At 39.1% G+C, this 12,132-nt stretch overlaps 1 protein-coding gene across 2 annotated transcripts in view; it reads right to left on the bottom strand.

Annotated features, from left to right (window-relative positions):
- Positions 1-4,412: 4,412 nt before the first annotated feature.
- LOC122561696 (chemokine-like protein TAFA-5) overlaps positions 4,413-12,132 on the bottom strand; it is a 695,903-nt gene continuing 688,183 nt past the window's right edge. Inside the window, exon 4 of one of the 2 annotated variants that reach the window (XM_043713713.1) lies at positions 4,413-4,717. In XM_043713713.1, coding sequence (XP_043569648.1) covers positions 4,592-4,717 — 126 coding nt within the window. In that variant the 3' untranslated portion in view covers positions 4,413-4,591. The remainder of the gene's footprint in view (positions 4,718-12,132) is intronic. The other variant, XM_043713714.1, reaches the window with a different exon arrangement.

Here is a 12,132-nt window from a genome sequence, read left to right as displayed (position 1 = left end):
CTAGAGACAGGAGGGAAGATCCAGTTGGAGTGTCTCCATGGGGTTATTCTTCTCACTTCCTTGAAAACAACATTAGGAACAGCCCAGGAGATGACTGCCACATCCCCAGTATGGTTTGGGTCATTTTCAAAGAAAGAAAATTAATTAACATGATGATGGATTCCCACAAAGTACAATACATTTACAAATTCATAAATTCAGTTGCAGGATCTAGAATGTACTTTCAACATCTTGCAAGGCCTTTAGTTCAACAAGAAGATAGGAAGAGTTGCTGGAAATACTAGTTAAAAGGTCGAAAACACAGCATAGCACAGAAATTGTCAAACACAAGATGAAGCAAAATCAGAAGCACAAATGGCAGAGACTAAAAGTAAAAACAAAATCAACAGGTTATACAACATTTCATCAAAGTAAAAAATAAGTTATGCAAAATCTTTTCTGCATAAATCCACAGTCTATTGCATTCAGGAATGTCAATTTAGCTCTAGATTTTTCAATGTCTTGTGTGGTGGATTACTGTGATCCATATTACTGGTCCAATAACAGAGAAACTGAAATAAAACAAAGAACTATGGATGCTGGAAATGTGAAGCAAAAATATAAATTATTGGAGTAACACTGCAAGTCTGGCAGTATCTTGGGGAGAAAGAAGATTTAATATTTCGAGTCCAGTGACCCTGGAATGGATCTGCTCTGCTTTCTCTACACAGATGCTGCTAGACCTGCTGAATTTTTCCCAGCAATATCAATTTTTATAGAAGAGATTTCTCCAGACATTTGAATAGGTGCCTGCACACACAAAGCTTAAATCATAATCAACAACTCATATTTAAAGCCTGATTATTAATCTAGAAAGCCTAGAGATCAGAGGCAAAAAATGAGTAAAAAAGAACTGTTTAATTCTTTTCAATGATCACCAGCTTGGAAAAATGTGAACTAAGATCTCAAAAACACCAAGCAAATCCCCAAATCCATGGACTAAAATCAGAAACTTATCCAGTCGTCATTAACTAATCAGTGCTCTCATTTAATAGCCAAAAAAATCTACATTTGCAATGTATTTTGTTTGTAACATAAAATTCTTCACTCTCCTGAATAAATGCACTGGATACTGAGTTGTATTTTGGAAATGTTCTGAGCTTATCCATGTTGCCTGTTCCTACAAGATATTACTGAAGCACAGAGTTACTGCAGGAACATTTATTTTAAGGAAAACGTGGCCATCTCCAAATGTGAGGAAGGTACCCTCCAGGCGTAGCTTGCTGCAGACAGGTCTTGCAACAACAAAATGCAAAATGTTCTCAACGGGTTGAACAAAACAATTATAAATGATGCCATAGCTCTGAATAATTGAATTCATTCAATCCATCTTAGGGCAAAGATTGAATGATATGGCAATGAATGATTCAATCTTGTGCCACCGTCATTGCTTTCAAACATTGAAAGGGTTTGATAGGACAGAATGGGATTATTTGTACTATACCCTCAAGGAACTTGCATTTGGCATTGGTTTCATCGAATCAATCACACAGCCTGTCATAATCCTCGAGCAATACTTCATAAAGAATGTATGAACTTATCCACCTTTTTTAATCAACCATGGAATTAGACAGTTATCCGTTCCCCCATCTTGTTAGCTATTGCAGTTTTGTATCAGCTGAGGTCAGAATGACATGACAGTTCCCATGGTGTTCAGCCCAAATGACTCAGGGCACATGGCAGATACTGAAATCCTCCCCCATATTCATTAGCAAATGTGGAGCGCAGGTGGGAAAAATGAAAGCAGTTTGCAGAAAGGCAGGTTATCAATCAGCACAGTACAGTCAGGCCACATGCCATGCTGGAAGCAATTTTGACGCACATAATTAGCAGGTTTCACTCTATACATAATTAGGCAGCACAGCTTAAATCAAGTAAATGCAAGAAATGCTGGAAGTACATAACAGATCCATCACAACAGAAATAGAGAAGTTCCACGCTTGTCTAATACTTCCTACCAAATATATTAACTTGTTTGTTACTTTGATGAAATGTTGTATAACCTGTTGATTTTGTTTTTACTTTTAGTCTCTGCCATTTGTCCTTTCTTTCTTTTGAAAGATTGAATAAAAGATCTTCCATGTTACAGTCACTGAAAAAGTGTCCTTGATTAAAGGGCATGGTCTCTGTGACCACTAATGCAAACTGGCAGAAGCCTGGATGATTAGCTGAAACTTGCAGTATTGCTTTACTTTTGACAGCAAGGAAGAGTAGAAACTGTAATAAAATTGTTCTGGAAAATCTGTTGTTGCTTGTTAAGACCTTGTTCATGAGCCTGCAGGGCACAATGCGCCAGTTTTTTTTCCTCCTCTGTTGTTAATAAAATGATCAGGTAGGAATTAGCTTCCCAACTGAGCTGAAGTTAATTCAGTAATGAAACAGCTCTACACTTTGACAGTGCATCTGTTCAACATGGATACTGCAGCAACTGTCAGACAAAGTAATTGGTAAGAGAGTGCTCCTGGTATAGACACACCTCTATTGACTATGATTGGCCTTTTAAACAATCTATTGCACTGCCTGGCGATAAATAAATCAAATATTTCATGACTCATGGGACAATTTAAGTGATTGAGCAACAACATCGAAAAGCCTTCATATTCTGCTCAGCAGAGTGTTTATTCATCCTCATGGGAAACTAAAAAATTAATAAAGTTTAGCAGATGGAAATTCATCTCAGGCAGTGGATCAAAACGTGTGATATTGAATCAGTCGTCCATTTTATGCAGTACCTGATAGTTAATTCTGATGACTGCAATGGAACTGGAAATTAGACACTGTAGAATAAGAAGACAATCTTATATCACCCATTTTGTGCCACTGCCTGAGACCAATTTCTGCTCTGAGGTTTATGTAAATGAACTGATCTCTCCAACTGGTCAGTCAAATATTTTATGAAGTTATTGACTGTGGGGAAGATTGACCCCAGAAAAGTCTTAATAATTCCATTACAATTTCACTTACAGACCTGCCATCCGACAATAGCAATACTATATCAACTTGCTTTTACATACCACCTTTGCAGGATAATTAAACAAAGTTAGACAAATCAAATAAAGTCTAAATGAGATTCATTGTAGTATTTGAAAATGCAGAACAGCTTTGCATTGCACTTTATATAACTTTATACAGGATTGCATTAAAAACTGGTATCAGATACTTGTGAAAAAAAAGACATTCAAGATGGTTTCAGATGCTTGCAATAATTATGCTTTTTCTTTTTGTGTTGGAGTTGAGGGGGTGTGGTAGACAATTCTCGTAACAGTTCTGATGTAATCACAATTTCCGTGAGAATTGACACTTCCCTATCTGATGGAATGACCTGTGTGGAAAATAATTAGACCAAGTTTATCCTAACATTTTCTAACCAACCTGTTCAGAGATGCTCTTACACACCTCTGGAGCAGGCAGAACCTGAACCCAGGCCTCTTGGTCCAGAGACAGGGAAACTACCATTGTACCACAAGAGCCCTTGTATTAAGCTTACCTGATGGATGTGTCTTTATTTCATTCACATAATATTATTAGCAGTATGTAACACAAAGACAAAGCTATTGACTGTGGAGTGTGTTACCAACTTCAATTTAGAATGTCCCCATCAAATATGGCTACTGAGGTCATTCTGTGCATATACAGGCTCACCAGCAACACATTTGCAACAATAAGCAATAATACCACTTGCATGAGCAAGTGGCCTCTATGACATAATTGAATGCAGTATTTCATTAGCTAATGCCACTTTTGCGTATACATAGGAGATGACTCTTTTCAAAAGGAGACTTTTCCACAAAGTTATCAGGATGCAACAGTTGGATCCTTTGTGCTGAAGGCAAGTTCTGGGAAAGTTGTCCCAATATTAGTGCCTCTGACTGAAATTATCTCTGGTCCTTCATTTGACAGTTAAAGTCATGCCAACGTAAAACAAAATGATTCAATAAAACTGGATCATCAGACAAAATGAACTACTTGCTCTTTTAACACACTTTACATGCTAATTTCTTGTGGCTATGCTGCATTCGTTAACACAGGTATAAAGACGACAGACTGATGATGTGCACCTGGTGCTCCAGTGGCATTGGTCACAAATGCAAATATTTGTGGTAGTTGATTTATCAAATGCATCTTAAAAGATTGATACCTCAAGATTAATAACAGTGACATTTGTCACAACCATAATTTGTTTGTTGTCAAACTAGGCCATGAGCCATTAATTTATATAAAGTTTTTCTAGCCTCCTTTTAGTTTTTTTCATGTTTCAGTTGAAAGAAAACAGCACAGCTTTATGCTTTAAAGAAGATTAGTTCAATACACAATTATTTCTGAAGTCATTCAAGTAAATGTGATAAGGTTAATAGCAACTACATTTGCAAAGTTTAAGTCAGTAAGGATAAATAATAATTATAAAGATAAAAAGTACAATCAGCCTCTAAGAACATTGCTGGCCTGTTACTTGTTTTGAAGATTCTCTTTCTGAAGTTAAGAGGTTTGAATATTTGAGATCAGAATTTAGCAATTATAATGGCTTCTTGAGTTAAATATTTGGAGGTTGCGCTCAGAGGAAGAACAGGCTGAAGGAGTGAGTGAATGCTCTTCTGTTTTCCTGTGATGACATTACTGGTTGTGGGTGTTGGTCACCTTGTTCAACCCTCCCTCCTGTCTCCATGTTGAGCAGCAACTGCTGAAACAGAGAAACATAGATCATGCTTCAAGATACTATTTTCACGGCTCTATGTGCAGTGTTTATTCATTCAGAGGCTTTCATTATAGATGAAAATTTAAAATGGCTGCTGTCCCAAAAGTATTAACTCATGTTCCCTTATTAAATGGGCTGGGTTACATAGAACATAGAAATATAGAAGAATACAGCGCAGTACAGGCCCTTTGGCCCTCGATGTTGCGCCGATCCAAGCCCACCTAACCTACACTAGCCCACTATCCTCCATATGCCTATCCAATGCCCATTTAAATGCCCATTAAGAGGGAGAGTCCACCACTGCTACTGGCAGGGCATTCCATGAACTCACGATTCGCTGACTAAAGAATCTACCCCTGACATCTGTCCTATACCTACCACCCCTTAATTTAAAGCTATGCCCCCTCGTAGTAGCTCACTCCATACGTGGAAAAAGGTTCTCATGGTCAACCCTATCTAAACCCCTAATCATCTTGTACATCTCTATCAAGTGAAAATATATGGCTCCTATATTGTTAACTTAAAGAAGTTGTTAATACTTTCTCATCCTACTTCCTTCAGTTTCTTTTCCCTAGGGTAGCAACCTTCAGAGATCTGTGTACATGGACACCAAGATCCCTCTGCTCATCCACACTACCAAGTATCCGACCATTAGCCCAGTACCCCATCTTTTTGTTACTCTTACCAAAGTGAATCACCTCACACTTACCTACATTGAACTCCATTTGCCACCTTTCTGCCCAGCTCTGCAGCTTATCTATATCCTTAGATCTTTGCACAGACCAATCCATTTTCTTTTCATTGAGCTAAATAACTTTCAATACTCTCAGCCATTTGATTGGATGGCTCACACTTCTTGCTTGTTGGTGAGATTTAAAAAAACTGTTCACACCTCGAATAAACTATTGTCAAGAAATTTTACGCTTCAAAATGTTCATTGAATTTTAAAATACCTCTTGAGGTTGTTTCTTGAAAAAAGCAAAATCTGGTCTATATTATCAGGGTGAATCCACAAGGGTTGTCATGTAATTTCTTGAAGGCCATCATAGAATTTTTACAGTACTAAAGGAGGCCATTCGACCCAACATATCTAGTAAGAGCTACCCAGCTAATTTATTTCTCCAGCTTGACCCCGGGAGCCTTCTGAATTCACTAGTTTCAAATATATATCCAGTTGCCTTTTGAAACCTCCTATGAAATTCATCTCCATCACTCTCCCAGGCAGCACATTCCAAATCTTAATGACTCTCTGAGTAAATACGTTTCTCCTCATCTCTCTCTGTTGATGCTGTTCATTCAACAAAGTTATGCTATCCTTAGCTTTTTTTTGAGACATTATAAAAGACACAGACTCTGAAAAGTCTGACGTTGAAGGGTTTTAGGGTGCTTTGATTATTGCTAACAGATACTGCCTTCCACAAAACGCTTTTAAGTTTTTTCAAAAAAAAAAGCTCAGATTTTCTCTGGTTTGCTTTTGTTTTTAGCAGTAGTGTGTGAAAAAGCTGCTGGACCCAAAGAAGCAGATACAGGCTGGTCCTCTCTCTCTGACTTCTCTCATGTTTGATTTTAGCTTCTGTGCCAAGGGGTGTTTATGGGGATTGTTGCAAGTATTGAAACAGCATCATTAGGTTGGGATAATCTGTTGGGGTCTTGGATAGGTGAAGTTATTCTGTGTTCTGTTCTCTTTTGTTTGTGTTTCATTCAGTAATCTTGTAAATAAATTCTGTTTTATTTAAAACTAAGTGGTTTGAGCAGCAGCATCTCTCCTGGAATACCTGCTGAAAACAACTAGCAAAGTTAGGGTCTCGGCTTCCTTCTTGAAATGTTTTGAGGGGTCTGGCCTCATCTATAACAACTTCTACAGTGACACACTAACAGAATATGCTTCTTTACCCTATCAAAATTGTTCATAATTCTGAATACCTCAATAAGATCACCTCTTAATATTCTCTGCTCTAATTTCTCTAATTTTGTACCTAAAATCCCCCATTCCAATAAATGTCCTTTGCACTCTTTATAGAGTTTTAATATCCTTTCTTAAATAGGATGCCCAGAACTGAGCACAGTGCTCCAAGCGTGATCTGACCACTGGCGTGTAGTGGTACAGCATCACTTCTTTGCTTTTATACTCTATGCTTCTACTTATAAACTCAAGGATCTTGTTCCAAACAACAGCTTTGATTTGCCTGGTAACCTTCAGAGAGTTATGCACATGAGCCCTAAGGTTCTTCTGCTCCTGCACTCCCCTCAAAGTTGTACCATTGAGTCTGCATTGTCTCTCCATGTTTCTTCTACCAAAATGCATTACCTCACATCTCTTTGCATTCAAATTTATCCGCCAGGTATCTAGGTGAAAGTGAGGAATGCAGATGCTGGAGATTAGAGTCACAGTGTCACAGAGATGTACAGCATGGAAACAGACCCTTCGGTCCAACCTGTCCATGCCGACCAGATATCCCAACCCAATCTAGTCCCACCTGCCAGCACCCGGCCCATATCCCTTCAAACCCTTCCTATTCATATACCCATCCAAATGCTTTTTAAATGTTGCAATTGTACCAGCCTCCACCACTTCCTCTGGCAGCTCATTCCATACATATACCCCCTATGTGTGAAAAAGTTGCCCCTTAGGTCTCTTTTATATCTTTCCCCTCTCACCCTAAACCTATGCCCTCTAGTTTTGGACTCCCCCCACCCCAGGGAAAAGACTTTGCCTATTTATCCTATCCATGCCTCTCATAATTTTGTAAACGTCTGTAAAGTCACCCCTCAGCTTCCGACGCTCCAGGGAAAACAGCCCCAGCTTATTCAACCTCTCCCTATAGCTCAAATCCTCCAACCCTGGCAACATCCTTGTAAATCTTTTCTGAACCCTTTCAAGTTTCACAACATCTTTCCGATAGGAAGACCAGAATTGCATGCAATATTCCAACAGTCGCCTAACGAATGTCCTGTACAGCCACAACATGACCTCCTAACTCCTGTATTCAATACTCTGACCATTAAGGGAAAGCATACCAAACACTTTCTTCACTATCCTATCTACCTGCGACTCCACTTTCAAGGAGCTATTAACCTGCACTCCAAGGTCTGTTTGTTCAGCAACACTCCTTGGGAATTTACCATTAATTGTATAAGTGCTGCTAAGATTTGCTTTCCCAAAATGTAGCACCTCGCATTTAGCTGAATTAAACTCCATCTGCCACTCTCAGCCCATTGGCCCATCTGATCAAGATCCTGTTTTAATCTGAGGTAACCCTCTTCGCTGTCCACTACATCTCCAATTTTGGTGTCATCTGCAAACTTACAAACTATACCTCTTATACTCGCATCCAAATCGCATTCCTGATGAAGGGCTTTTGCCCGAAACGTCGATTTCGAAGCTCCTTGGATGCTGCCTGAACTGCTGTGCTCTTCCAGCACCACTAATCCAGAATCTGTTTTCCATCATCTGCAGTCATTGTTTTTACCTTCTACCTTTGAGTCAGTTTGAGAGTGTGGTGCTGGAAAAAACACAGCAGGTTGGGCAACATTTAAGTTTTGTTGATGTGATCCAGTGTGTGCCAGGGTAGCCCACAGCTGGTCTAATGAGAAGAGTCTTGTGAGGTAAACAAGTTGCTTCTCTGCAAGTATTTACACATATTACTACAAAGACTGGATGTCAATATTGGCTGGAAATATTGCAGAGCCGTTTTCAAGCAACAACCTGAAATGTTAATTCAGTTCCTCTCAGAACAGATGCTGCCTGATCGTCTGAGTGTTCTCACCATTTTCTGTGTTTCCTTCATTTTGGATTTATTGAATTACACATTTGCTTTGGTCGGATCTGCAGCTTCTGTTTGTACTGTGACATTGCATAATTCATCACGGATAGGCCTGGGGCAGTGTATTTTCTTTGTAGAATATCTTAATATATTTATAATACAATTCCTTCATATAAAAAGAATAAAGACAGAGACCTGTACGTTTGCTAGAACAGTTTCCAGTCAGCATTAACATTGCCCATTGTTACTAACATTCATAAAGATAGAACAGTGTCAACCCTCATTGAAATTGAGAAATGCAGTAAATGTACACATTTCCAAAAACAGAGACACACATTCCTTCACACCACTTACAAGTGAGTGCTGTCCCGATTAGATTTTCTTAAGTTAAACTTTAAATTAGATTTTAGCAAGCAAAATCATTAGTTAACTGAACTGTTACTTTGCTGAGGATGAATATTATGAATCTTTTATGAACATCCCAGGTTTTCATTACCTGAGGGTGCCAGTACATTACCATCCAAGAACATGTTCTGAGTCAGATGACACCACTCTACCATCTTGAGTTCTGAAAACATACTCACAAAACTGAAACTAAATCCTCCTAAATGTGATAGAGATCGGACAACATGTAAAAGAGCTAAAATTCTCTGAAAAACACAATGACACAGTTTAGGGAGAGAGAATGACACAACTTACAGAGTAGACTGAAGCTACATTGGAATGTATTGCATGAAGGCAAAGCAATGACTCCTATTTCACATTAAAACAAATGTAATTTTTTGTAAGCTTAATTTCTCCATTGAATTGAAATATGTGGCTCTTGAGCAAATTATTGACTTTTTAGATCAAATACATGGACAGTTTATCTTTAAATTCATCTTTGCTTTAAGAGCCATTGATTCAATTTAAGAAATATCTGCCATTAATTATTACAATCTCCAAAATTCAACATTAGATATGATTTGTAATTTCTCACTATCCAGCACTTAGCTGTAATTGCAGATATCCTTATAAATCTCATTATAACTTATCTCTTCTATCATCATGCCAAGATGCTTAAAGCAAGGTTGAGTACAATGTCCACTAGTACATTAGGTAACTCTTAATTTATTTTGAGCCCAAGTCACATCAGTTCCTAGCCTCCCTCAATCACTTAGTACAACATCAGCAGTGACTCCCAACACCATCTATCATAGGAAAAACATTTCTCCATTTTCTTTGATACAGGTCCAACAGATTTTATATAAAACTTTAAAATAAATGAGTCTAATGGCAATCTCTTTAATAACCTTGCGAGCATCTTTCAAAGTTCAATTTTATCTGAGAAATTGCTCCTATATATCTACAAAATTATAGTGCACCTTAAATTATTGTCAATTAGCCTAACCAATCTGCTGCATGTCTGCAACATAAGCTGTGGATTGTTCTATTTGCACTCAAAATGAAGCTACCGTTCTTCATCCAAATTGTTTGTTGACCCCAACGTGTACAGGTGCCAATTGTGAGAAAATTCATATTTGATTGTGATGCCCTGCTTAGTGAGTCCATCAAAGTGTTTCACCATCTAGGCTTGTACATAATGAACTGTTATTTAGGCAACACAGGTAACCATCTACATGCTTCAGGAGAGTTGAGATAATATATATTATAGCAAAGTTTTGTTATATGTATAAGACATACACTGACTGTTTTAAAAGGATGATAATAGCATTACCTGAAGGAACACAATGGTCCAGACAGCAAAAACAAAACTTGTTGTTGAAACTCAGAAGGTCTGGCAACATCAGTGAATAGAGAGCAGGGTTAACGCTTCAGGTCAAGTGACCTTTCTTCAGAATGGCCCAGATTAATCTTATTTCCAGCCCTGATCATTTTAAAAGTTATCCATTTACCTTTAGACGTTTCCTCCATTGGAAACTCCTGGACAGAGGCCTCCTATTACGAACCTGCCCAGGAATCCACAAAGACAGCAGCTGCAAAAGTCTTTGTAGCAACCATGGCCCTTTTGCTGCAATGTGCCATGTTCTGAAATTTATTTGCACAGCAGCACAACCAACAATGTGATGGTTCCTTTGCAAGGGTAATTATTTCAGATAAATCCCAAATCAGGGCAGTAGTTGTTTAAGGGCTTTGGATGCCAGGTGGTAATCTGATGAGTGGATAAAGTTGGTATTGTGCCAAGTAGGTAGGATGCTAGGTGGATGGAGATCCAGGTAGGTGAGGTCATACCAAGATGCCAGCTAAGTAAATGAGTGCTTAGGATTGATCATATCTGGTTAGAACGGGAGGTGGCAGGGTTGGAGGAGGGTGCTGCTGTATTAATTCTTCTTTTAGGCACTTGCACTGGCTCTGACAAGTGAGAAAGAGGTCTGGGAGGTTGGCAGGTTAGTTTAGACCAGTTCAGTTGTCAGGACTAGAGAAGGTGCAGGAGTGTGGACTAGGGCAATATTTTGGGCTGGGAGCCAGTCAGTGATGGGGAGTGCCTTGTCTCACAGGTAAGATGTGTTGATGGGTGCAGGAGAGGTAAGACCGGTGGAGGGGAGAGATTAAGTAAGGCCCACAGGGTAGGAAGATGTCAGGTCCAGGGGCTTAGGCTGTTCAGGGGTGGGGATGCTAGATCCAGGGATATCACGCCAGGTGAGGGTGGGGAAGGTGTCAGATCTGGCAGGATCAGTTCTGCAGGGCTGAGTCAGGGGCTAGTGCTAAATTAGGTCAAGTCAGGTTGGACAAGGAGTCTGGTTACCAGAAATCTGGCTTGTGCAAAAATTCAGAGAAATTGATTCAATTTGATACAAACATATTTTGATGGCAGTAATGACAATATTTTGGAAACTGCAAAGGGAAGTTGAGCCCATTTCTTGGTGTGTCAGCTAAGTTGGTTTAAAATAGTTTCCATCTTTATACTGTAGATGTTCTCTTCCCTCACTACAACCCCATCCCTGGAGGTGATTCACATGTGGGCTTCATCCAGCACTTGAGTCAGCTGAAAATGATCAGGCTGGATTGAGGTTGGTACTTTAGCAGGATGATTGTGATAATAAGGTTTGAAAATTATTCTTGGGCCTTTTCATTCTGGAGTATCATTGCACAGAATAAATGCTGCCTTCGTTGGGTGTGAATGAGGAGAAAGTGAGGACTGCAGATGCTGGAAACCAGAGTTGAAAAGTGTGGTGCTGGAAAAACACAGCAGGCCAGGCAGCATCCGAGGACCAGGAGAATCGATGTTTCGGGCATAAGCCCTTCTTCTGGAATGAGGCACACTCCTGAAGAAGGGCTTATGACGATTCTCCTGCTCCTCGGATGCTGCCTGGCCTGCTGTGTTTTTCCAGCACCACACTTTTCAACTTGGGTGTGAATGAATTTAGTTTGCAACAAATCTACAATTTTACTGCTGGACTGCAAAAATTTCTTCCACATCTGCATAAAAATTTCTCCTAAAGCAAATAGACTGCAATAAGACTCAGAAGAGTGAGGGCAAATGATTCCCAAGTATGCTTTCAAGGTTATGTTGCTTAATATCATATTGATAATTCACATATTTATATTCAAGCTACAAAGTGATACTATTGCAAACTCGTGCACATTTGCTTCACAACCAAGATATGTCACATTTCAACATAACCCATAGCAGGG

This window comes from Chiloscyllium plagiosum, chromosome 23 (assembly GCF_004010195.1).
Source record: "Chiloscyllium plagiosum isolate BGI_BamShark_2017 chromosome 23, ASM401019v2, whole genome shotgun sequence".
NCBI lineage: Eukaryota > Metazoa > Chordata > Chondrichthyes > Orectolobiformes > Hemiscylliidae > Chiloscyllium > Chiloscyllium plagiosum.
Note: the sequence above shows the minus strand (reverse complement) of the source record. Positions and strands in the feature narration are given on the sequence as shown.